Here is a 26,735-nt window from a genome sequence, read left to right as displayed (position 1 = left end):
ACTAGGCTTACAGGCCAACCCTGTGGCACTGAAACTGGCTGAAGGTTTCAGGGGGATGCATCCTCTTTAGTGCATGATTCATGTTAGACCCTGGGGCCAGCACACCAAAGGCTCAAATAGGAGAATGGGGAACTCCTGCCAGATTTTCTGAATTCTTGGGTATCTGACAGAAATCCTACAATACACTCAGTCGGATGTTCAGGACTACAGTTGGGAAGGACAAGGTCAAATTAGGTTGTGGCAGACGAGCTAGAAGGGAGCCCAGGTCTACAAGGCATAGCTATGGGCCTCCCTGGGTTAGGGACAGATCTGGGGTTGATTTCTGATAGCCTGGAGGCAGCTACTTACTATCTGGGTGGCCTTAGGCAACTCTCTGGGCCACTCTGGGTCTCTATTTTGCCATTAGTGAAACAGGGATTGTCTCTCCTTTTCCAAGAATCGCAAGGTGGACTTCACACGATGACAGTGGCAAGGGCGTGGCAGAGCCCTGAGCAGTGGTAAGTGCCCTCCGTAATGCACTTACTCTGCCCCCCACCACCCCACCCCTAAACCTTAGCTTCGAAGAGCTGCCGTCAGGAATCAGACAATTCCAGAGACTTGCTCCATCCCCTGTCTCACCACACTGGACAGTAAGGCCATTTCTGGCCCTTTCCCATGCCAACCCTCCCACCTCTTGCCTTTCCTCTGCTTGAGGTGCCTGTTTTCACACTCGTCCGTTGAGCTCTATCCCTCCTAAGTGTCTCACCTGTTCAGTGCATAAGGCTGGACTAGTGCTGTGTGACTGGAACTGGGCTGTGGCAACATGGAGAGGCCTTATGGGACCTCGGATGGAAAGTGGGCTTCTCTGCAAGCGTAGCTGGGATTGACAGCCCTGTGCAGAGGCACAGAGCCAGGAGCCCAGCGGCTGGAGGAGCCCTGCATGCCTCTGACACCGGCAATGCCCTGCCAGGTGTCAGCGCGCCTCCCGCGGGCTCCCGGCCCATTTCTCATCAGCAGCGTCCAGAGGCTTGCAGCCTGCAAGGCCTTGTCCATGCGCAGCCACCTGGCCACTGACAGCCTGTGCTGGCCTGATGCAGGAGGTCTGGCCAGTGCAGGTCCCTCTATAAACCCTAGGGATGAGATCATCTTCCAAGTGCAAAGGACTGGACTGTGGGAGGCACAGGCAGATGAGCCCCAGGCTGAGCCAGAAGCAGGGCTCCCCAGGGCCCCGGGGCCTAAGCAGAGAAGCCCCTTGGTGCTGATCTGAAAGGAGAGCAGTGCAGAGTAAGGGCAGGAGCCAGGCCCAGTGCACATCCAGCCCTATCACTCGCGGGCTTTAGGAGCAGGGACGTGCTACTTCATATCTCAGCACTTCGGTCCCCTTCAGTAAACTGGATAATAATAGCACATAGGTACAGTTACTAGGAGGATAAAAACAGTGAAAGTGTGGCCTAGGCTAGCAACTGGCCCACGGGAGGACTCTGTACATTACTGAGGCCTCATTAATAATTATTAGTCTTCATTCATAATAAGTTACAAAGAGAAAATCTTAACAATTTGGTCCTCCCCATGGTCCCAAGGCAATGAACCAAGGAAGGAATCCTTATTCCCTGTTAGAACCAGTCACTGTTGCCCAACGACCCTGTTAGCCATCCTAGCCAGCACTCCTGGCCCCAGGTGATGAACAAAGGAAGTGCTTGGGTGCCATGTCCAGAAACTGGCTGGGAGGCCCATGGGCACCGTTTCTGTGTGTTTTGGCAGATGCCTGACATGGCTCTCTGAGCCCCAATCCCAGAGGACAGTGGTCAGGGGAAAAGCAGTGGCCTTCTGTCCATCAAGTGTGTCCCTGTGCCCCAGCTTACCTGGTCCCTGCGCTGACACCACATCCATGGCACCTGGCAGCAACTTGGGTGAGAGAGGTCACAAAAGGTATCCAGATTGCCCTGAAAAGCAACGTGGCCATGAGAAAGACATGCAACCTGGACACTGCCTCCAGAAGGCATCAGGACTCCCCAGCCCCCCATGGCTCTGTCCCCAGGAACACACCCAGACAAAGCTTCCATCTCCCTCTGGGGGAGGGGCCTGGCAGCCTTGTGTGCTGGGGACGTGGTCACTGTGGCCACAGAGAGTTTTGGAATCTAGAACAAAACAGTATTTTGCTGAAGGAAGAGAAAACGCCAGATTCAGACAAAAAGTCCAAAGGCGGGAGGAGCCTGTGGTTCCAAGCAGAGGTCCTGAAGGGGAGCATGAGTTAGACCTGGGGGCCCAGCATGGGGGCCTGGGCAGGAGCTCATGGCAGGGAGAAGGAGCCTTGCTGCTGGGGCACACAAGGGGAAGGCAGGTGAGAGGACCATGCCCTGCTCAGGGAGTAGGTACCTGAGACCAGGGAAGAGAGAAGAGGAAGACAGAGATAAAATAGGCCAGAAAGCAGCCCAGGGCCCATGGTGGGCAGCCCCTTTGCCACTCGGTGCTGCAGTCAGGCCTTTTTGGGCCTTGGTGGGGATGGCATGAGGGCTGTGCGTTGCAAGGCAGTGCAGGCCACTGGCAGGCGACTTCCTCCCCCTGGAGGCTGTGTTTTGGCTTCTCTGTGCCCCACACTCTGAGGAGAGACAGGCCTGGCTTCCCCAGATGCCCACTGAGGCTGCAGAGGAGCCTGACCCTCCCAGCAGGAAGCAAGAGATCCGACCACAGACAAAGCCAGGACCAAGGGGGAGAGGGGCAGAACCAGGCAGGAACTCTGGGGTCCTTCTCCCTCAACACCAGCCACCCAGGTGCCCTCTCTACCCCTGTGCAGGGCCCCCTGCCGCTGCCTGGCTGGGTTCCCCTCAGCAAGATGGGCCCTGGACCCGCCCGTGAAGGAGGTTTCCTCCGGGAGAGTGGCTGTTGTGTTGGCTCTGGGGCTCAAGCTCCTGCACAGGTGTCTTGTGAGGGCGCTTTCAGGTCTCCACCTCCTCCCCTCCCTGCAGCACCTGTCAGCCCATCTCAGCAGGCGACAAGCCCACTCAGTGACAGCTCTTCCTCACTGCCTGAAGATCCTGCTGCCTGGGCTGGCAGGTGCCCCTGGCATCCTTGCAGTGTTCGTGGTGGTGAGAACGTGTGTCAGAACTGGTCATTTCTATTTTTTCTTCTGATCTACATGACCTTTTGTGACTCAGGTTGCTTGACACATGCACCTGCAGGCAGGTGGTCTAAAGCCCGGGGCCATTGCCAGAGCTGAGGCACCCCTGTGGGAACCAGGGACTGGTCAGACATCAAAAGCTGCCACTGTACAGAAACATGGATCCTTCTAGAGAGGGAGTTCAATGTGTGGGGACAGACCTGGTGGTTCAGGGGCAGGAGCCCTCATATATGCCTGCCACTGGGGCATGAGGGTGAGGTGGGCATCTGGTTGCTCTTGGCATCAAGTGTCCAAAGTCCAGCCCCTGTAGAGCCGGCCTTCCTCCAGGGCTCAAGTCTCTGCAGTGGGACCCAGCTGCCCCCTCCTCCCACAGTCCCATCCTGGTGTCACAGCCCCTCTCCACTGTGCCTTTCTCACCTCTATCCCTCTCATCCCGCACACTCCTTGGCATCCACAGCAACAAACAATCACAGTGGGGCAGGTGTTTACAGCAGCTGGGGGCGGAGGCGGGGGCGGAGGTGGTGGAGGCGGAGGCGGTGGTGGTGGTGATGGTGGTGGTGATGGTGGTGGAGATGGTGGTTTTTCCTGCTCTGGCTCCTAAATAAAGAAAAACAATTGTCTGCTGACAGTGCTGGCAGGGCACAGTGCTGGCCACTCCCAGATGTGTGTCTGGAGAATGAAAGGACCAGAGAGAAACCCACACCACAGGGGAGGGTCTTTCATGTGAAAAACAGGCAAACTCCTCCTTGTTGGCAGATATGGCTCTTCTCGTAAATGCCAACGACTTTGTCTCTGTCCCCTTGGTTCTCCCGTGGCTGCCCTTGTTGAAAGAGGTCTGCTCTGGGGGTTGTGCAATGGTCCCAGCATTTGCAGGTGACTGTCTGCATCTACCTGGTTGCAGATGCAGCCTCCCCAAGTCCACTCAGCAGCACCGCAGAGGCCACCCTTGGCCAGGGAGGCCTGTTCCCACCTGATCCCAGGCTCAGGGCCTCCTGCCTCAGCTACTCACCACTGCCCATGGCCCCTGGGGTGGGTTCCCAACCCAGGTGAGCCACAACCTGCTCCCAGACTCCTGGCCCCTGTGCTCACTGGGCTGGTGTCCCTCCCAGCTCGGTGCCCACCAGGACTCCCCCATCCCTCAGGCCTGTAGTCCTGAGCGGCTAACCCCAGCCAGCCCCTGGTCCCTGCCACAAGATATGGATCCAGGGAGGCCAAATGGAGCCACACCTGCCTCTATAACCTGGGGACAGGGCCAGGTCCCTGAAACACGGGACTCCTTTTCCAGAGCGCCTCTGTCCTTAGCATCTTACAAAAGGTCCTTGGGATATTGACAGAGAGCCCCATTTATTCAGGACAGATCATCACAGTTGCTGAAACTGGCCACCCCAGGCTGTGAATTGGTGACAAGGCTTATGTTAAGGGGTGCAGGGAGCGGGAAGGGCGTGCTGGGGACATCACTGTGAGTCCCCCATCTTCTCGGGCTCCATTCTGCCCCTCTGTCACCTTCTTCTCTGCTCAAGCAGATAGAGATCATGGGGCCCAGCCTTCATGGCACTCTTGGTGAAGGTCAGTGGGCTCGTTGGAAAGTGACAATATCGGGACCAGAACTGTGACTTACCTTTTCTGGCTTCTGCACAGGTGGTGACTCCTTGACAGTCTAGAATGTTCAAAAGAGACAAACGCAGGCTGAATGGGGGTGGGCGGGCTCTGCCTTGGCCCTGCACACAGCTGGGACCCTGGCCTGGAGCACCAGGACAGAGCACTGCCTTTGCGGTGTCACTCTGGCCACCCTGAGCCTGTGAAGTTGTACCCGGCAGGCTCCTCCTCCCAGGCCTAAGCCTCCAACCTTACCCAAGGGGAACTCCTGTACCGCCGCTGTGGGGTTCCTAGGGGTCAGCCAGGCCGGGGACCAGGTCCCTAGTGAGGCTCAGCCCCTGCAATTGTCCTTCTCGGCCCACAGCCACAAGGAGAAGAGAGCGTCCGCCCGTCTTCCCTTCCTTATGGAAAGCCTGTCTGTCCCCAGGAGCCCTCCCTGAACTCCCAGCCTCATGGCTGAGTCCCGGGCTTCCTCCCTGTGCAGCTCCCTATGCAGACATGAGCCCTGCGTGTTCCCTGGGCTGAGCTCTGTCCTCTCCTCCCTCTGCTCTGTCCTCTGTCGGCAGCTCTCTGAGCTGGGTCCGTCCACCCCAGCTCCCAGCACCCCTTCCATCTTCCCTGCCCCGGGCTCCATCTCTGTTTTTGGGTCCTGCTCTGCCTTACAGGGAGCCCTTCCCACTCCTGTGGGGTGGACATTTCACCCTCAGCCCTGACAGGACAGGACTGTGAGCTGCCTGTGGGGAATGGTGGCTGCTTCATTTCTGTCCCTACACAGCCCAGCATGAGGCCCAGGGGAAGCTGGAGCTCAGTAAAGACAGATGAAGGAATGGGGAAGGCACCAGACATGTGCCGAGATCCACGCTGGTTCCTCAAGGCACAGACAGCTGGGGGTTACAGCACCGTCCTCCATTTGGACCATCAGGACCTCATGGGGGCCCCTCTCTTCCTCCCTCCACACAGAGGCCACCTCCTGGCCCTTGTCCATCTGAGGCTTCCAGAAGTCCGGATTGTTGAGGCAGCCCTGGTTTCAGGGGTTCTGGGGTCACTTTTCTCTAAGAGCCAGGGCAGGCCTCAAACCCATGTCCAGGGCATTCCAGGCCAGCTCTCTGTGGCCAGCCTGGGGCAGGAGGCCCTGCAGAAGCCCAGGCTTGCTAGGCTCTGGGAACGTGTGGACAGGTCTGCGACTCCCTGGGCTCACGTGATGAGCTGAGAGCTGAGGGAAACTTCCCACAGGCAGGATCACGGGGCAGTCACATGTTAGAGTCCCACAGAGGGCGGGCCTGTGCCTGGGCCCCAGGGCTGGGCGGGCAGGGAGCACTTGCCTTCTTGCGGCATAGCAGCCAGACACAACACAGCAGCAGTGGCGCAAGCAGCAGGAGCGGCACAAAATAGAGCCAGTTGCGAAAAATGCCCTGGTGGAGAAAAGAGAGCACCATGAACCACGCCTAAGGGACAGAGGAATGCCAGGCCTGGGAAGGCCTCGGTGGCCTCTTCCCCGTGCCCACCACTTGGTGGCCCATCTGCCCACTCCTCGCTCTCCCTAGCTGGCCCCGTCTGGTACCACAGTGGGGCCAGTGGCCAGGGCTGGGCCCCAGAGAGCTATAGACCCTTTCTTTGGCCCTGCTGAAAGTCTCTGCCCCAGGGCCCTGCCAAGAAAGTCCCGGAAGCTTCTGTGGTCTGATGAGCCCACCCTCACTGCACACCTCACCTGCAGCACAGGGCTTCTGTGAGGACCACAAAATCTACCGGTACAAAGACGGGTGAGGGTGGAGGTGCAAGCACAGGAGCAGGGACAGGAGACCCGGGTCCATCCCCCACAGCCACTCTCCCCACTTCCAGGCTCTGCACTTTGGGCACATCCACGCACTGCTCTGAGCCTCAGCCTCCACACCAAAGGAAATGAGCCGCCCTCCCTGGGGGCACTTGTGAGATTTAGAGAGCTCCAAGTCCTGGCTCAGAACCAGGGCCACATGGGGTGTAAGCAACGGGAACACTTCTCTGGGTGTTCTTCACAATAAGGGAAACTTGGGCAGCATCGTGGGAACGCAGGATGCTCAGGCCTTCCCCAGATCCAGAGCCCTACTTAAGAGAAGGCTAGAGAGGGGAGGAGGGGGAGGGGAGGGGGAGAGGGGAGGGGAGGGGGAGAGGGGAGGGGAGGGGGAGAGGGGAGGGGAGGAGAGGGGGAGAGGGGAGGTGGGGGGAGGGGATCTGTGCTGGGAACCTGGCTGGCTGAAGGAAAGGAACCACTGAGGCTGAGCATGAAGGCCGCTGGCAAGGTGGGAGCCCCAGGGCTGCTCCTGATGTGCCTGTCACAGTCGGGCTGTCAGTGGGTAGATTCCTGATGGGGAATGTGTGCATTCAGCCTGCAGATCCATGCGTGGATGTGCAGGGACAGGCAAGGGTAGACCCAGAGGGAGGACTCTCAACACTGGTGTGTCCTCACAACTGAGACTGGGTACAAGGCGGTGGAGTGGGCTCAGGCCTCCCGCCCGTCCCTCCAGCACATCCTCCTGCCTATGCGGCCCCGGGCCAAACTGCCCAAAGATGTGGAGCTCTGAAGAGCAGGCACCGGGGGCACAGCACCTCCATTCCCAGGGGCTTCTTGGAGCTGAGCTCGGGTCCGAGTGCCTGAGAGCCTCCCCTTCAGCAGCAGGAAGGGACATACTGCAGGGCTTGGCGAGGGAGCAGAGAGGGTCATCTCAGGGGCCTGAGCAAGGAGGAGAGGCAGAAAGGGGGCTGAAGGCATCTAGGAAATGATAGCAAGTGACCACCAGGCAGGCTCAGGGGCCAGGGTCATGAGCGGGTTCAGGACCAGATCAGCATCTGGGGCACCAGTTCAGCAGCACACACACACCCTGACGGCAGTGTGTGGAATCCTCCAGAACTCCTGGGCCTGAGGTCCTGGCTTAGAGGTGCTGGACTCTGGCTCCTGGCAGACAATCTCCCAGCCTCACCCACCTGCACCATCTGGAAGCCAGCTTGGAGCAGCCTCAGGTGCCTGCTGCACATGTGACTTTCTGGGACTGCCTGGGAACTGTCTGCCCTTTCTGTGCTCCCCATGGTATATCTCCTTCTAGTGCAGAGGCTCTGGACAGTCCTCATACGTGTTTGTAGCCCCATGCTGGTACTCACACATGTGGTGCTGGTGATGCTGACATTGCTCTTGAAGAATGTTTTGCCTTTGTTCAAGCTGACTTCAATAGAGTACTCCCTAAAGCACAGAAAATGCAGATGGTGAGAGCCAGCCCGGAGAGATGCAGTTCTTGCCCTTGGACAGCATGAGTAATGAGAGGTCATTCCCCAAACACTTGCACGTAAACTCAGCAATGATGACCAAAGGGTAAGTGGGTCAGGCAGTGAGGGGCTCTGCATGGGGTCTCATGCCATTGTGAACATGTCCTAAACGACCAGGGACCGCTGCTTGGTGTCACCATCCCAGCTCTTCTGTATTTACAGTCTGTTGGCTTCACTCTGAGAGGCAACCTGGAGCAAAGGTGCCATTCCTCTGGCAATCATCTCCTGCATCCTGCCCTCCTCACAGACCCTAGGACACTGCAGATCCCTGAATACCTTGGGGGCCACTAGCAAGGGACGTGGGGAGGAGGGTGCTCTTTGCCCAGCCACAGACATGTGCTGCCCCAGCAGAGGGGGGGCATCCACATTCTGTACACCTCACGGTGCCCAACCCTGACTCCCTGGTCTCTTGCTCTCTAGGGCCTCCTGCCAGGGGCACTTACTCTCCAGGTTTTTCTAGTTTTGGCCCAGGGCAATTCATGGAATTATTGTCGATACTGGTTGGCTTTTCATCTAAAAGAAAATGACATGAGAAGAATGTCAATGCACCTGTCTGTCCACTGTTCCTCCCCACGTCTGTCCTCAGGATGCAGGGCTGACACTGTGGCCCAGGACCAGCATCTGGGCTCTGCCTTCCTACTGCACAGACCCCTGCAAGCACCTGCCACACCCAGGCCCTGTGCAGCGCTCTGTTGTGTAACAGGAACAGGCAGGCACAGTGTCTGCTCTCACAGACTCACCTTTAGTGATTGCATGGGACACAGAAAACAAAATAAAAAACAGGACAAAACAGATGACGAGAGTGCAATGTGCTGTGATGTCCATGACCACAGGAGGTGAGGGGACTAGAGGGGAAGGGACAGCCGCTTCATTCTGCGTGACTTCTCCTATCTGTAGAGCCACAATTTCTGGTCTAGAGGAACATGAAATGATGCAAGGCCAGGGATTTGCTTCAAAATACTCTGCGGTAAGGGTACCAAGGAAAGCAGGTGGGGGCAGGTTGAGAATTACTGAAAGTAGGTGATGGCTTCTTTAAGTTGATAGTACAGTTCTTGTTATTTTGTATAGTATTGTAAACTTCCATGAATAATAAATTACCTCTGAAGAGGTGACATTCCAGCTGAGATTAAAAAGATGAGGAGCCAGCCAGACAAAGATCCCAGGTAAGCGTGCTTGGGGCTGAGAGAGTGGCATGTGCCAATGCTCTGGGCAGTGACTTGCTGACCTTGTCAAGGAGGGAAAGAGGTGACCCAGGACAGGGGGCAGGGCCTCGTGGGCCCTGGAAAGGGGTTGGGGTTTTATTTCTTGTGCAGTGAATCTGTCCAGGTTGGGCAGATCCAGGATATAGTTCGCACATGGAGGCAACAGGACTTGCTGGTGGGATGGATGTGAAGAGGAACCTCAGAGGAGTCAAAGATGACATTTGAATGTTTGGCCAGAACAACCAGGTGGACAGTGACACCATTTACCAAGATGGGGAAGTCTGAGGAGGTAACTGGGTTTTTTTTTTTAAGTCTGTAATTTTGTTTTCCAATTTTTGTTTATTTATGTATTTATTCATTTTTGTGGCAGCGTGGTGGGCTCAGGAGAGTTCCGTAAGGTGTAGACATGGAACATTCTCACTCCTGAGCCCACGCCCTTTTCATGCCTCCTGAAGTGTCGGGGAGGGCGTGAGCCCTGCTGCATCTGCCTGCTGGCCTGGCTACAGCTCTCTACCCACTGGGCTCGGCTGCCAGGAGCCCCCAGCTTCCCAGGGCCCATCAACTGCATGGCCAACCTAGGACTGGCAGAACCCATTGTATTGACCTTTTTGCCAAGGATGATTTCAAAACAATTATGGCATCCTCCTCATTTTCCTTTAAAAGCCTTTCTCTGTTTTTTTTTTTCACCTCCCTAAAAATGCACATAGTTTACTCTGGCATGTGTTTTCCATTGCAATGTCCTGTTCCTGAATAAATAGCACTTCTGTTTAGAGACACTTTCTCTGTTTGTTATTTCGGTTGTCAAAAATTGCATCCAGGCGCTTCCAGAAGCCAGAACCAGGCTCTGCCCCTGCTGCCTTGCAGGGACAGATTCAGGACAGAGGGAAGTCTCTCCCTGACCTGCACCTCCAGGCTGGCATCAGCCACCAGGGAAGGCAAGCTGCCATCTAGTGTGTGGTGCAAGGGAGGCGTGTTCAGTGGTGGCCAACACTCCAGGGACATTTTCCAAGGATATCTTCCTAATAGTGAAAGTAGTTTTAAAGGTTGTTCTCAATTATTCTAAAAAATAAGCTTCCTTTTACTCCTGGATAAGCCATCAACCAGGAGCAGAATGGCCATCTACACAGGTGCTCACAGCTGTGGCATGGGCTCCCCGCTGTGAGACGTCGGTGCTGGCCTGTGTATGGAGAGGTAGATGGTAACCTCCAGGGTGGGAAGCCAGTACATCTACAGGCCCACAGAGGAGGCAGCTGAGTGCCCTTTATAGAGGTAGGCTGGGTATCCCCTTTCCCAGGAGCTGCCACCACAGGGAGGCAGAAGGCCCTGGTAGGGCAGGCAGATCACCTGGGTCTGCCTCTAACCCCATAAGGTCCACAGGGCATGGTTGGCAAGGGCTGGGAGGCTTGGCTGGCTGTGGGGAAAGGCAACATTGTGTGGGAAATACGTGACTCAGAGGCACCGAGGAGACAACTTACCAATGATAGTGCTTTCATTGAAGATAAATCTGCAAATAACTTCATCCTGTTTCTTTAGATTCTGAAAGCCATTTCCATGAATAACCACATGGTAAGGTTCTGCAAGGACAACATTCAAAAGGTTGAGTGAGGAAGAGTAGGGGACTGCCTTCCCTCTGACCTCCCTGTTCCCGGAGATCCTCCCCCAAAACTGAATTCGCAGAGGCTCCTGTAAGGAAGGAGATGTGTCTGAACCAACATCTATGTGTCCACTGGGTCAAATCTTCATCTGGTGTCACCGAGGGTCCAGGAGAAAGCATCTGGGCCTTGAACACTCAAGGGCCCTCTCCCTACCATTCCTGAACCAACACGCTCAGGAAAGGCCTTGGTCCTTGCACAGGGCAGGCTCAGAGTGCTATTCCTGCCCTGAAATTTGTGGTGCTCCCTCGGCCCCAGGTGTGCAGGCCGTGCACTCAGCCAGGCCCTCCCTGATGTAAGGTATAAGCGGAGCCATAATGCTGCCTGAAGACACCATGTCTCATGCCTTAGCTGGGCACCCAGGCCTCGATGCCTCCTTCAGGGCTGCTGAACATTCAGGGTCTCTCTTCCCTGTCTTTCTGTGTGCCTGTGGCAGGCAGGACACCCACAGGGGCAGGGCCAGGACTCAGGTGGGGCAGGAGAGCCATCTAGGACCCTGCTCAAGGGAATCCATCACAGAAGCCCCGTTTTAGCTGCGATTCCAGAGACCTACAGGTGATTCCTCATATTCTGCTCTTCCTGCACCAGGAAGGACCACAGGGCACCCATCCTGAGGCTCAAGGAGTGTGTCCTTCCACCATTGTGGCTCCTGCCCTGAGACAAACACCACAGGGGATGACACACGCAGGTGAGGGCTGGCCCCAGGAGCCAGCCAGGATTCCGGCAGGTCTGCAGCTGCCAAGGGCATTGGCCTCCACCCCTGCCTCCTGGCTCAGGCCCCCCGCATTCCAATCCCTGCTGATGCCTGGGGTGCCCCCGGTCCATGCACCCAAGGAAAGCTTCCTGTGAACCCTGCTTCCTGCCTTCCTGCAGCGTCACACCTTCAAGGTGGGCTGTGGGTGAAGCTGGCTTACCGACATGCTTTCTGAGGCTTTTAAAATGGGAGACTGCAGTTGAAAGCCCGAACATTAACCACAAATATCTAGATTTCCAGCTTTCTTGGGAAATGGGAAATGCAGGCCTTAGTGGGTTTGTGTTTCTCCATGTCAGCTCCTGGCTGGGACCTAGGGAACCATGCTCCTCAGATGAGGAGCTCCAAGGCCCACCTCACTTCAAGCCCCTCAGCACTGACTGCTGACATCAGCTGGCTGGGCCTGGCCTGCTCCTCCTGCTCAAGGTGCCAGCCCAGTACTCGTGGGCACCCACTTGATGGATACTATGCTGTCCTCGGAAAACCCTGGGCCTGGTGGGGGCACTGAGGCTGTGAGAGAGCAGGAAAGGCCATCTAGGTGCCCTGTGCTGAGCAACTAGACATGGGCCCCCTCAGGGCAAGCATGGGGTCCTCTCCCACAGCTAAAGCTGACAGCAGCTGCTTCCAAATCTGATGCTGCCAGGCAACATCTTCCTCACTCAGGCTTCCAAAAAGCCCTGGCCAGCCAGACACTAGGCTCAGTGTGTGCCCAGGAGGAAGCAACTGGGCCTGTGGCCTGTGCACCTTGGTCAGCCCAACTTGGCCACTCTAAGCAGGGCTGAGGGCTGTCCCAAAGCTCCATGGACAGGGTAATTGCAGATTACATTCTGAGCTGTGTCAGGATTATGTATTGCAAGCAAGCATTTTTTTTTTTTTCAAGATGGATGGATGAAGACAGAGAGAGAGGGAGAAATAAAGGAAAATGGCCAAACATTGATTGTAAAATCCCAGTGGTGGATATAGGTGTGTTTGTGTTCATTGTACAATCCTTTCCACTCACCTACAGGTTTGAAAATTTCAACAATAAAAGGGTGGAAGAAAACCAAAGAACTAAATAAGAAAATGATGCTTAGACATAGACAACCAGAAGTCATGATACATCCTGGGTAACAAGTGACTGATGAGAGGGACAGACCAAGCCCTTGGGCTGCAAGGAGTCAGAGGGGCTGGTCATCAGGGAAGGCTTCCAGGATGAGGTGCCCTTTGAACAGGGCTGTGAAGGGCAGGTGGGCTTGGCCCTTCAAGGTGAGGCAGGGCTTGCAGAGTGCCTATGCTCCACCTGGTCCCACCTCTGCACAGGGGCCCAGAACAGGGAGTGGCCCCTGGAGGGCCTGGGGGTCCTGCTAAGAGCCTCAGACACCTGCCAGGCTGGAGAGGGAGGTGCCTGTCAAAACCCTCCAGCCATGTGTGGCAGATGGCCTCAGGATGGGCCTGGAGCAGTGAGCCCAGCAGAGGCCTCTGCCAGGCTGGATAGGAGGCCCAGGACTGAACGGGGGAGTCTGGGCTGTGTGCCTCCCTCCCTGGCCTCCTTCCTGGGCTCCCTGGAAACCTCTTGGCTTCTTGGTGGCAGCCTGCTGAGAGGGATCATTCTGTTGCATTTGGGTTTCAGGCTCTTGCCTTGGCCTTTCCCTCCTGTGACTGTCACCCTCCATGTGGGGCAGCTTTGCACAACTCAGCCGACAGCTGACAGGTCAGGGCTATGACTGCTGGGCCACGTGAGCAGAGGCAGAAGGCCGAGCTGGTGGGCAGAGGGCATCTGCCACCTCCACTCAGCTGCCTCCAGGGAGGAGTGACGACTCACATCCTCAGCTAGGGTTGACAGGGCTGCTCAGACGCCACAGCCTGTGCATGTCCAGGGGACATCATCAGAGGAGCACAGCTGTCACACTGGCTGCTAGGCTGAGTGGCTTTAAATCAGGAGCAGCAGAAAGAGACCCCAAGAGGGAGGGGAGCTCTCTCTACTCCACCCCTACCCTCCGCTCTGCATCGGGGAGAGGCGGGGTCGGGGACAGAGCCCAGGACCAATCATGGAAGTGCCAGCACAGCTCCTGTTTCAGGGACCTGCCAGCTCCCAGCCCTGTGCCAGTCCCCGCACAGCCCAGTGCCTTTGGACTCACAACAGGCCTGACAGCGTCTTTTCTGTTCATGGGAGGCACTTCTGTTCATGGGAGCTCACTGGCGTTGGACAATTTGCTCCTGGTCGTGTGACCATGGAGAGCAGAGCTCAGACATGGACGGTGTGTCTGTCCCCACAGCCTACTGCCAGGGCACCCTGCAGTAAGGAACAGGGAGGCCAGAGCCCAGCTGCTGGAGGCCTCGTGGTCTTGCTAAGGGCCCCGTAATGTCCCCTTCATCTCCAACAGCCGCAGTTGTGCAACTGCCGGCCATGCAGACCCCCAGCCTGCACAGAAAAAGCTCAGGACAGACAGAGGCATCACAGAGCCCCACACAGGGCTGTCACCACCCATGCTGGGACCCCTGCTGGCAAGAGGGCATCCTCGCTACGTCCCAGACAGCATGGACAGGCACTGGGATTGATCCTGTGGGACTGAGGTGAGCCGAGGGTGTTTGTGTGGACGCCTTTGTCGGGCTGTGGAGGTTTCCTTCTGCTCACAGGGTGCTGTGGGATGTTGACGCCCCTACTTCTTGTTCTTCATCCCGAGATAACCGCTTGGTTCCTGTTTCCTGTTTTGTTGATGTGGTAAATTACACAGATATTTCAGCTCCTGCACCTGCCTGGCCTTCCTGGGAGGAGCCCTGGCTGCTCCTGGCCCATGGTCTGGGTTAGCTGCTGCTCCATGCCATTTGTTAGTGTTTTACTGAGAGCTTCTCACACATGTCTTTTCTTGCTTTAGAGTTAAACTTACTGTTGTGAGGTAACAACACACTAATTGTACACAGGTACTCACACCACCACCCCCACATATTCCCCCCACACCAACACTCACATTCACACCCATGTGGGCCACACATCCACACCCTCCCACCCGTGCACACTGGACCACAAACACACTCAACCCACCCCATACCACACACATCACACCACACACCACACACCTGAAGCACACACACCCACACACCACACACACACATAAATAGCAAACACACGAACATCAAAAATACCAAAGACACACCACATATCCCATACGCACACCACACACATCAGCAACACACTCCCAACTCCCCATATGACACAAACACACACTGGACACCACATACCTGCATACCAGACACCCTTCCCACACATCAGCAGCCTTCCAAACACCAGGCAACCTTCCCACACACTCCCACAAGACCCCCACTCATGCCACACACACACACTGCACATACACCACACACACACGCATATATGCTCCCCTACATACACTCACACCCCCACATACATATTACACAGCACCTCAGCTCCCACACAACATACACCCCACAATACAACACACACAAATGCATCACTCATGCATGCCCCAAAACACACCACACTCACAGCACATATACACACCCCACACAATCACACACACATTTCCACAGCACACAGACCACATATTACCCTCTCCCGCAGAATTCACACATATCAAGCCTCCCACAACACACCTTTCCACACATACTACACATACTGCACCCACACAAACTACATACACACATACCACACACACCAAACACATACACACCACATACACACACCACACTCACACACTCCCCACACACCTCCTCCCCCACACACCTCCTCCCCCACACACCTCCTCCCCCACACATACCAAACAAATGCACACACTCCATACACACATGCACTCATGCACACCACCCTTTGGCAACCGCAGGGCCTCCACAGCTCTCACCTCCTACACACTCAGAGGAAGGCTCCACCGATGTCACATCAAGACAGACCTTTGACATGAGCTGGAACACAGGAGGGGTGGGGCGGGGCAGGGAGAGTGAGCTTCCAGCCACAGGAGCCAGGTCCCCAGCCCCTCACCTCCACCCACTCACAGCATCAATGGTGCTTCTCAGGGCCTTGAAGCCATTCTCCACTGCAAACACGTGGTCAGGGCTGTCTGCAATTGCTGTTATCTACAGAGAGCAGGGCTGGCTTGGACTCCCCGCCAGGAGGTGAGGATGCAGCAGACCCCCGGCCCAGGGGACAGTGTCTTGCCCCCATGCTTTGGGGGCAGCAGAATGTCAGGCCTTCTCCAGCCAGCAGCCCACTCTTGGGGAGCGGGGAGCTCTTCCACCCTCCCCTCTGGCATGGTGGGATTTATATAACACACTGTCAATCACTTCTGCAGTGGCCATGGGTTGGCCCAACTCACTTGGGGCAGCTTAGACAATCGTCCTCAGGGTGGCCCTGGGAAGGCCACCTGGGATGCCTTTCCTCACTAGGCTCGAAAGTGGTGCCTGGTTACCTGTTTGGAATTACCTGGTCCAGGTTATAATCAGCCACACCCAGGGTGTAAACGTTGGCCCCCAGTTTCCGAGCCTTTTGAGCCTAAGGGAAATAAGGCATTGCATATTGGTCATCAAAATACATGGAGCAAAATGCTGGTAAGTATGAACTGGACTCACTTCTCTGAGAGTGTCCTGAAATGCATGTGCCACCAGTTCTCCATCGGTCATAGCAATAATCATGGTGGGAACCTTGTCTGTAGAAGAAGCAAAGAGTGGCCTGCTCAGCAAAGGCACCAGGAGTTACCTCCAGAGGCTCCGGAACCCCTGCAGGTGGCTGGGCCCACAGCACTGCCCACTCCAGGGCATGGCCAGGTGCCCTCACCTCATCCTCCAGAGGAGAGGCTGCCAAGACCCAAGCACCTGCCACCCAGAGATCCCCTAGAGTGAGGGAGGTCTCAGCCCAGCACCCATTTTACAGTGGAGGGGCTGAGAGGGGCAGGGTCTTTCCCACCAGGCTGCCTGAACCCTCACCCATTAGTGGCCTGCACCACCTCTGCCTGAGGACAGCTCCAGCCAGGACCCCACAACCACAGGCCTGTCCCACGGGCAGGGGGAGGAGCTGCTGGGCCCTCCTGTAACAGACAGGCTCAGGGAGGCTCCCAGGGGGCCAGGTCTTGCTGTGAGCAGAGCCTGCAGGTAGCCCTGCCAGCATCTCTGGGCCCAGGAGTTCTGGACTCCAGGTCAGTGGCACCTGGGCAGGGGACCCCACAGCCACCTCAATGCCTTTCCTCTCCAGCCCTGCCTTTTCCTGACAAGAGCTGCAGCGACACAGTGGGGAGGGAAGTTGGGGGCCCTGGACAGCCTTCTGTACCATGTGAGACACGGTCAGGGAATGCAAGTCACTGGGAGGGGAGACATGGAAGGGAGGAGGAAGACTAAGGTGTGTGCAAGGGGGCAAACCCCTTGGCTCTTCTCTTTTCCTTTTCACACAGCCCAGCTGGAGGGCAAGCACCTCAGGGTTATGAGCACCAGAACTGCACACGCAGGATCCCACGCAGTTCTCAGAACTGCATGGGGCGGGGTCTTACTATGCTCATTGCACCCGGGAAGGACCTGGAGCTCAGAGCAGGTGAGCAACTTGCTCCAAGAGGCAGGGCAGGTGTGGCCTTGCAGAATCTGCACCCAGAGCTCTCTGAGGCTCACGCCCAGCTCTGTTTCCCCTATGGGACCACCATGGGGACGGCAGGTGCTTACTTCCGGAGTTGAAACTTTCAATCTGTTGAATTGCCTGCAAGAAAATGAAGAAATATTGAGCCTGGACAGTGAGATGACCCCACTGATGCTTTAAGATTTTGTAGATTAGGGTTAGGGTTAGGAGATCAAGGGGTCTATACCTTTCTAAATCCTGCCTGCATGAATGTGTGTCCTTCAGGCACAATTTTCTGAAGCTGGTCAAGACCGTTTTTTATTCTATTCCTGAAAAAAATAAAAAAAGGTGGTTGACCTGGAAAGACATTGACTGTTAAAAATCAGCTCCCAAGCTCTCCAGGAGCCACTGTTCTTTGTGCGAGGCCTCCTGCATGAAGGAGAGGGCCAGGCAGGGGCTTTGTCCTGCTCATTCCTCATTGCGATTTTGACCAGAGATTTCAAGCCCTTCTGAGCTCATCCCAGTTACAGAGAATGCAGGCCTGGGGAAGTTCACCAGGGCCCTGCTTGGACCATCTCTGGTGACAGTGGGAGCTTCCCATGGAAGAGCAACTGTGAGTCAGGAACTGCAATGGGGTTGACATTCCTAGCCCTGAACCAGGGATGGGCAACTGAGAGTCAGCCACTGACTGTGGGGTTGACATTCCCAACTCTAATTCTAACTCTAATCCAAATCCTAACCCTAACAAGGACTCTCTTGTGTTGGTCACTCCGTCCTTTAACAGGTAGGGCTGCATTTGGGAAAAGTCATCCTGCTAAGCCCCCAGCCCTGCACCCAGCCCTGACAGCCCCAGACCCCTGACCCTGACTCAGTTTCCTGCTCTATCTTTACCCTGATACAGGAAGTAGCAAATCTGCTTAGTTAGAGGGCCTGGCCTCCTTTACTTTCTGTGCCCCTGAAACAAAAAGACCAAAGGCTGGAGAGGCAGCCCCAATGGCTGTGCAGGCAGGGGCTGAACACTGATCTGTGGACTGGCCGGGGGATGTGGCCTGTCAGCTGCTGTTAAAGCAGACAGAATGGGCTGGGGCAGACAGGACTGGCTCTGGTGGCAGGACTGGGACAGGCCAGGGACTTAGGGTCAGGCTAATCCAGCGTGACAGGCTGAACCTGCACAGCAAGGCTGGGCAGAGCATGGACCCTGAAGGATGGCTTCCCACTGGGGGCAGAGTGTCCCTGCCATGGCCGGAGCTCTAAGTGCCCTGCCCTGCCCAGCCCAGGAGGGGAGGAGGCCAGACCCATCCATACCCAGAAGAGGCCACGGCCTGGCCTTTCTCTGGCCATGCCCAAACCCCACTCCCCATCTGGGTCACCCGCCACAGTCCTCCCCCATAGACTTGCTTTTTACCACCTCACACCCACCCAGTCTCTCTGACAAACCCACAGTGCAGGGCACACAGACTCAAGCTCCTCTACCCTGTATTCCCTCGAAGCTGCAAGTGGGGCCCAGTCCCCCATCCAGTCCTCAGTGTCCTCACCTCTCTTCTGTGCTTCATCTCCTCTGGGCCCGGTTCTGGGCATGTGCATTGGAAGTGCCCTCACCTCAGGCCAAACAGGAACTCTGCTGTGCCCCTGCTGGGCCTGGGCTCCAGCCGCCTGAGCCTGTTCCTCCTGTCTCCCTGCACTTTCCCAGCCTGCCCTGGAGCTCAGAACCCCACCCAGGGGCTCCCCAGTCTGGGCCTGCCAGCATCCCTGCACTAAAGCCCCACTACTCCCACCACCAGCTTTGACCCTGTCTCCCTCCTGCACTGGTCAGGGCAGGGGGAACAGGCACAGAGCAGCAGCCAGCACAGTGTGTGTTCACAGGACACACACCCCGCCCCGCCAGCCGCTGCAGCCCGGGAATCCTCACAGCCTCCTTTCAGGGAAGGAGGCAGGGAAGAGAGAGGGCAGGGGAGCTTGAAGTGGGGGAGGCTGAGAACTTCTGGAGCACAGGGGCCTGCAGGTAACCTCGCAGCCATGGGTAGGAGGATGCAGGGGAGCCGGGGCTAAGGTCAGGTGGGTACTGTGAGTGGCCCTGACCGGCCTGCCCTGTGTGCTGTCAGGTTCCCAACCAAGGTCTCTGGGAGCCCCTCAGCTCCCTGGAGCTGCCTCTGGCCAAGCTCATCAGGCCTCCCTTGGGTGATCCAAGCAGCACTCACTTGTCTGAGGTGAGTGGCAAGACAGTCTCGCCATCTGTGGAGTAGGTGATGAAGCACATCCGAATATTTGGGCTGTGAAGGAATCATGTGCTGGTGAGAAGCCAGAAGCCAGGGTGGTGAGGCCAATTCCCCACCTCCCACCCCAACTCTCCCGCTTTGGAGCCCCTTGCTGGACACAAGGAGGCGAGATAAATGTAGTGAAGGACTCTGAGGCCTGTGGAGACAAGGGCTCCATAGAAGAGAGAGTCAGGATGGCAACTCACTGCATCCCCACACTCCCAACACCCCAAAGACACTTGCGCACACACACACATGCACACCCACAGGCACACACAGGCACACGCTCACACACACATGCACACACACAGGCACACACACATGCACACACACACACCCACACAATGCATACACATTCACATGCACACACATGCACCCATACACATGCACCCACACATGCACACATGCACACACACAGGCACATGCACACACACACACACACATGCACACACTCACATAGAGGCACACACATGCACACACAGGCACAGGCACACACAGGTACACACACCCCACACCCACATGCATACACACTCACACACTCACACACACATGCACCCACACACATGCACCCACACATGCACACACTCATATGAACACACACACGGCACCCACACACAGGCACCTGCACACAAACACACAGACACACATACCTTATAATGAACAGGCAGGGAGATGCACACGCAGCCCTCCCAGCTGGCCTCCCTTCTGCTGGAAAATTCTTTGCCTCTTCACCCATTCCCTCCTCCCCCTCCTCTCCCTCATCCCTCCTTCATCTCAGACGAGTGACTCTCCCTGTTGGCAGCCATGCACACAGCCTCCCTTTCCTCTCCCTGGCCCTCCTTCCTGCCAGCTGACCCTCAGTGGCCCTCAGCGACAGTGCTGCCATACGTCCCCAGCGGAGCTCCCCATGGCTCCTGCCCTTGTTGCCCATTCATTTTACCCACAGTCATCAGACTTTTCTTCCTTAAGTGCCATCTTGATCATGCCACTCCCTGCTCAAGAGCCTTCTCTGGCTCTCTATGGCTCGCGGCAGGAAATCCCAGCTCCTTGGCCTGGCATAATGAGCCCCTGTGGCTTTGGCCTCAAGCTGACCTGCCCAGACCTCTCCCAGCCCTGCCTGAGCTAGCCTCATTCCCAGCCAAGTCAGACCACTCACTCCACCACAGGTCCCGTCTTTTCCATCCTGCAAGACCCATTTCAAAGACCCACATCCTTGGAAGCCACCCTTGACTTTGTCCTTAGGAATTCCTGCTTTTTCCTTTAACCTTCCATGTGAGTTCTTTGTCCCCTGCTTGAACCCTCAGCACTGTGTAACCCGGAGTTCCAGGACTGAGTTACTGGTTTCCCTGCCTGTTGTCCCTTCCCAGCATGTGATGTCCCCAGGGGCAAACTGCCTGCCCTGCAATATGCCCGGGCTCACAGGCAGGAGCCAGCCAAGGCTACTGAGACCCTATGGAACCAGTGAGTGCTGGCCTCATTCCTGCTTCAGAATGCCACCTTGTGCTCTGTGTCCCCCACTGAGGGACTCCCAAGCCCACCCCATCTGATGGGATGTGCCCTCTGCCTGCCTTCCAGAGGAAAAGCTCTCTGCAGCTCAGGGGAGGCTGCCATGCGGAGATCTGTACCTTTGGAACCTCGCCACTGTTTCCTCCACCCACATATAAAGGTCAATCCAGTTATTGTTCACGCTGCCAGACCTAAAACAAAAGGAGACGTGGGTCAAGGAGATGAGTGTATCTCTCTGATGGGCAAGTGTCTGCCCCGCCCCCAGCCTCCCAGCAGGCTCTTAACAAGCTCTCCTGACCCTAGCACAGCTGAGGCTGGGGTACACCCCCAGTGGCCACTGGATCATCCGAGGTCGTGAGTTTCACCAGTTGAGTGGTCAGCATAAGGTGACCACCCAGCCCCATCTGCCTGGGACTGAGGAGCTTCCTGGGATGTGGGGCTTTTGTTGGCCATCCAGGTGGCTGATCAGGTTAGGTGGGGCACTGGGTAGAGTGGAAATGGGAGAGAATGTATTGGTTGGAAAAGCCCCCAATGAACAATCCAAATATGGAAAATCAACCAAAAAAGTTTCATTTATGATAAAATCAAACAGAACAAAATACTTAAGAATAAATTTAAACAAGGAAGCAAAAGAAATGTATACTGAAAACTATAAAACATTGCTGAAAGAATTTAAAGACACAATAAATGGAAAGATATTGCATGCTTATGAATCAGAAGGCACAATAATAATATTGTTGAGATAACAATGTAATCTGTATCAAAATCTCTACAGCATTTTTTTGCAGAAATAAAAAAATTTGCACTAAATTTCATACGGAATTTCAAGAGACATTAGTCACATAACAAAAAAAAATCTGAAAAAGAAGAACAAGATTGAGGATATGCATTTCCTGATTTCAGAATTTATTACAAAGCTACAGTAATCAAACTATTATGGCACTGACATAAGGACTGACATATAGAGCAATGAACAGAATAGAGAGCTCAGAAATAACCTGCCATGTCTGCAGTCAAACGATTTCCAACCAGTGTGTTAAGAACACTCAATGTGGGAAAGAACAGTAGTTTCAAGAAATGGTGCAGGGAAAATTGGATGTCTACATGCAAAAGAATGAAGTTGGACCCTTCTGTAAACCATTACAGAAATTAACTCAAAATGGGTCAAAGGCCTAAATGTAAAGGCTAAAACTTTTAAACTCTTAGTAGAAAACATAACTTTTATGACATTCGATTTGGGGATTTTTTTTGGATATGGCACCAAAAACACAGGCAACAAAATTAAAAATAGAAAAGTTGAGACTGTATCCAGATTAAAAACTTTTGTGCATCAAAGGACACTACCAAGGGAGTGAAAAGATAACCTGCAGAATGGGAGGAAATATTTACAACTCATGTACCTGATAAGGGATTAATATCCAGAATATACAAAGAACTCCTACAACAACAACGAAAAAGAAACAACAAAAAAATGCAACAAAAAAAATGGGCAAGGCCGGGCGCGGTGGCTCAAGCCTGTAATCCCAGCACTTTGGGAGGCCGAGGCGGGCGGATCACGAGGTCAGGAGATCGAGACCATCCTGGCTAACACAGTGAAACCCCATCTCTACTAAAAATACAAAAAATTAGCCGGACGTGTTGGCAGGCGCCTGTAGTCCCAGCTACTCGGGAGGCTGAGGCAGGAGAATGGCATGAACCCGGGAGGCGGAGCTTGCAGTGAGCCGAGATCGCGCCATTGCACTCCAGCCTGGGAGACAGAGCAAGACTCCGTCTCAAAAAAAAAAAAAAAAAAAAAAAAAAAAAATGGGCAAAGGATTTGAAAAGACATTTCCTCAAAGAAGATATGCAAATGGCCAATAAGCACATGAAAAGATGCTCCACATCACTAGTCACTAGGGAAATGCCAATGAAAGCCGCAAGGAGATACAACTTCACACCCATTGGGGTGACTATTATCAAAAACCAGAAAATAACAAATGTTGACTTTTGTTGGTGGGAATGCAAACTGGTGCAATCACTGTGGGAAACAGCTTAGCATTTCCTCAGAAAGCTAAACATAGGATCACCATAGGATCCATCAATTCCACTCCCAGGTATATACCAAAAAGAAGTGAGAGCAGGGACTCAAAGAGATACGTGTACACCAGTGTTCATAGCAGCATTATTCACAACAGCCAAATGGCAGAAGCAACCCAAGTGTCCATCAACGGATGAAAAGATAAACAAGCCGGGCATGGTGGCTCACGCTTGGAATCCTAGTGCTTTGGAAGGCCAAGGTGGGGGGGATCACGAGGTCAGGAGTTCAAGACCAGCCTGTCCAATATGGTGAAACCCTGTCTGTACTAAAAAATACAAAAATTAGCCTGGCGTGGTGACATGCCCCTGTAGTCTCAGCGCCTCAGGAGGCTGAGGCAGGGAGAATCGCTTGAAACCGGGAGGCCGAGGTTGCAGTGAGCCGAGATTGCGCCACTGAACTCCAGCCTGGTGGCAGAATGAGACTCCAACTCAAAAAAAAAAAAAAAAAAGATAAACAAAATGTGGTACATATACATACAGAGAAATATTATTCAGCCATAAAAGGGATGAAATTCTGATGGATGCTACAACATGAGATAATCTTGAAAACACTATGCTAAGTGAAAAAGGTCAGACAGAAAAGGCCAAATATTATATGTTTGTATGATTATATTGTGTGACTCCCCTTACATGAAGTACCTACAATAGGCAAACTCATAGATAGAGAAAATACACTAAAGGTCACTATGGCTTGGGGGAGGGAGGAATGGGGAATTATTGTTTAATGGGAATAGAGGTTGTTTGGGTTTTGGTGGGGATGGGGTTTGAGACAGGGTTTCACTCTATTGCCTAGGCTGGAGTGCAGTGGTGTAATCTTGACACACTCCAGTCTTGACCTCCCCGGCTCAAGCGATCCTCCTGCCTCAGCTCAGGCTGAGTAGCTGGGAGTGGAGGCACACATCACCATGCCTGGCTAATTTTTGTATGTTTTGTATAGACAGGATTTTGCATGTTTCCCAGGCTGATCTTAAACTCCTAGACTCAAGCAATCCTCTTGCCTTGGCTCCCAAATTGCTGGGATTACAGGAGGGAGCTACTGCTCCCGGCTGAGAACAGAGGTTCAATACGCAATGATGAAACATTTCTGGAGATGGATGGTGGTGGTTGCACAACACTGTGACTGTACTTAATGCCGCTGAATCGTACACTTAAAAATGGTAAATTTTTGTTATGCATGTTTTCCCACAATTAAAAAATTACTCAAAAAATACAAGGGGTCACTACCACTTAGAGCCCTCAAATGTCACCTGGCCAAGAATAGGAGCGCATGGGAGGCTGATTCATTTTCTTCCAGCTCAATCCAATGAATGAACAAATGAATAATGAGTCTCATGAATAAGCTGGACACGAATGACCAAAGAGTCTGCCTGCAGGCAGTAGATGTTGTTTCTGCCTGGAGGACTACTGCAAGATTCTCAGTGTCCTGCCCAGCTGTGTGGTCTTTGGATGGGCTTTGGAGTCACAAAATCCAGAGTTTCAATTCAGTGCCGTGGATGTCTATCTGGAGGCTGTGGTGGGTCTTTCCCTGGCCATGACCTGGCTCATTCCCTCCTCCTTAGAATGGGGTAATACCCTTTACCCCCAGCCTTGTTAGGAAGACTCATTAAGGTTGCTTTTGTCTGCTCCCTTTACATCCACTCTAGGCACTCCCTCTGCATTCCTCCTCATCCAGTCTGTCTGGGATTGCATCAGGGCCTCTGCAGTTCCTGTGAGTTTCTAGCCTGTGGCTCTGTCTTGCCTGGCAGGTCCCTTCATCCCCATCCTCTGTCACTGCCTCTGACCTGCAAATTCTCCCTTCAGGCTTCCCCAGGGCCACCCTGAAACAGACCAAACTGTTCCTGAAAGTGCGGGAACTATCACGTGGCTCTCCAAGTTGTAGAAGAAACACTTAGAAGCAGCCAACCAAAGGCCTTCTCTAAGCAGTGACATTAGAATGCCCAACACAGGCAACAAAGCAATCTTTCTGGGACGCAGTAAAATAGAAGTTATTTGCATGAAAAAACAAACAAGCAAAACAACACAGAAACCCCAAACATCCACAGTGAGCTTCTGAGAACTGCTGAGGGGCAGGTCTGAGCAATCAGCTGTTGCAGCGGCATGAGGATGAGGATGCTGATCCAGCTGATGGAGGGATAGAGAATCGTCCATAACTCCTTTGGTGGCTTTTTTCCTTATCCAGGAGATGAAGCACCAGGGCATTCTTTCTGCCTCAGAAAAACAGGAGGCCTACCTAGGTCTGGTCTGACCAAAGGGTTGGCCCTGCTTCTGTGACGCAGAAGCTTGCATCTCCTTGAGTGGTATCCTGTCCCTAGTGAAAAAGAGGTGGTGGCTCTGGAGGGTGACCCAGGGCCAGAGCTGGAAGGGACACTCACTTATCCAAGATGAAGTAGAGGTCAAATGAGCCCTGGCATCTGTGACCTGCTTGCCCCTGGTGCCGGTGCTGCCTCCATCCTGGGCCATGGTGGTGGTGGGCCCTCCTGGAGCCCAGGGCCAGGCGGTGAAAGATTCTCCAGTCAGGTCCATGGTACCGAAGGCTTCCTGCTCTAAAAAGCGGTGGAGGAAGCAGCAGCAGCAGGAAGACCAGGAAGTAGGGCCCCCGGGGCCCATGGCTCCCCATTATCTGGCCGTCCCTGTGACCCCACCTCACTCTTGGGTGCCTGTGCCAGGGCCCAGAGAGGCTGAGCACAGGCCCCTTCTCTGCTGCCTCCCCTTATGCCCAGGGACCACACCCCTCCTCCTGCCCTTTCACCAGTGCACACTGTGGCCCTCCACCAGGTGCCTCCCCAGATCGCAGGGACTAGGGTCAGTAGCTGGTTCTGGGAGACTTGCCTCCAGCTACCTCCCTGGCCCTTCCCCCACCCTGGGGACAGAATTCCCTGTTATGGTTGACAGGAAGGTTGACATGGTGACTTTGTGACCTGCAGCTCTTCCCAATATCCTGCATGTTGACAACACCAGGGGGAGGCACAGGACCTTTGGAGGGGCTACAAGAGGAAGCCTCCATTTACCTTATAACAGCCCTCACAGTGTCCCTTAAAACCACTAGACCCTGCCATTTGTTCACTGGAAGAGTTAGCCCAGGTGACTTAGGTGAGGACATTGCTGTGGGTGAGGAGGTCAAGACTGGGAGGCCAGAGTGTTGGCAATGGGAGGTTATTTGTGTGACACTGAAGTCCCCCAGAAGATGGCAGACCTGGAAGGAGATGGAAACTGCAGTGTTGCCAGAGTCTTTGTGAATGAGGGACATTCCGGTTCTCTACTGCTGTGTAACAGACCACCTATATTTAGAGACACAGAACAGGCCCATTTTATTATGCTCACAGGTTCTGAGGATCAGGCACTCAGGGCAGAGTTAGGAGGGCTCCTTATGTCTGGGGCCCCGGATGGGAAGGCTTGAGCAGCCTGACATGACTTGAAGGATTGGGCACTGGAATTATCTGGAGGCTGCTCCACTCACAAGTGTGGCTCCTGGGCAGGAGGGCCCAAAAGCTGGGCTCAGCTGAGACTGTGAATGGAGACCCTGCATGTAGCCTCCCTGTGTGACCTGGGCTTCCTCCCGGCATGGCAGCTTCAGGGTGCTTGGGCTTTTACAGGTGGCCCAGAGCTCCAAGAGTGAGTATTTTCAGTGAGCATGGCAGAAATTTTAGAGCTTTTTATGACATCACCTTGGAAGTCACACAGTGTCACTTCCACTGTTCTCTATTGGTCCAAGCAGTCACAGCTGCCAAGAGTCAATGGGAGGGAACACAGTCCCCCTCTCTAGGGCAAGAATGTGGACA

The 26,735-nt window shown here is 54.5% G+C and overlaps 1 protein-coding gene across 4 annotated transcripts in view; it reads right to left on the bottom strand.

The window, feature by feature from the left end:
• ANTXRL (ANTXR like) overlaps nucleotides 1-26,466 on the bottom strand; it is a 41,840-nt gene extending 15,374 nt beyond the window's left edge. For 2 of the 4 annotated variants that reach the window (XM_055275438.2, XM_055275440.2), the window contains exons 1-16: nucleotides 25,329-25,823; nucleotides 21,000-21,071; nucleotides 19,318-19,389; nucleotides 17,367-17,448; nucleotides 17,227-17,260; nucleotides 16,150-16,226; nucleotides 16,004-16,072; nucleotides 15,577-15,657; nucleotides 15,426-15,486; nucleotides 10,665-10,763; nucleotides 8,431-8,500; nucleotides 7,826-7,904; nucleotides 6,016-6,105; nucleotides 4,716-4,754; nucleotides 3,515-3,694; nucleotides 1,842-1,922 (exon numbers count right to left, since the gene is read on the bottom strand). In XM_055275438.2, coding sequence (XP_055131413.1) covers nucleotides 1,842-1,922; nucleotides 3,515-3,694; nucleotides 4,716-4,754; nucleotides 6,016-6,105; nucleotides 7,826-7,904; nucleotides 8,431-8,500; nucleotides 10,665-10,763; nucleotides 15,426-15,486; nucleotides 15,577-15,657; nucleotides 16,004-16,072; nucleotides 16,150-16,226; nucleotides 17,227-17,260; nucleotides 17,367-17,448; nucleotides 19,318-19,389; nucleotides 21,000-21,071; nucleotides 25,329-25,573 — 1,431 coding nt within the window. In that variant the 5' untranslated portion in view covers nucleotides 25,574-25,823. Of the gene's footprint in view, nucleotides 1-1,841; nucleotides 1,923-3,514; nucleotides 3,695-4,715; nucleotides 4,755-6,015; nucleotides 6,106-7,825; nucleotides 7,905-8,430; nucleotides 8,501-10,664; nucleotides 10,764-15,425; nucleotides 15,487-15,576; nucleotides 15,658-16,003; nucleotides 16,073-16,149; nucleotides 16,227-17,226; nucleotides 17,261-17,366; nucleotides 17,449-19,317; nucleotides 19,390-20,999; nucleotides 21,072-25,328; nucleotides 25,824-26,149; nucleotides 26,235-26,413 lie in introns of those variants that run through there. The other 2 variants (XM_055275441.2, XM_055275439.2) reach the window with 2 other exon arrangements.
• Nucleotides 26,467-26,735: the final 269 nt, after the last annotated feature.

This window comes from Symphalangus syndactylus, chromosome 4 (assembly GCF_028878055.3).
Source record: "Symphalangus syndactylus isolate Jambi chromosome 4, NHGRI_mSymSyn1-v2.1_pri, whole genome shotgun sequence".
NCBI lineage: Eukaryota > Metazoa > Chordata > Mammalia > Primates > Hylobatidae > Symphalangus > Symphalangus syndactylus.
Note: the sequence above shows the minus strand (reverse complement) of the source record. Positions and strands in the feature narration are given on the sequence as shown.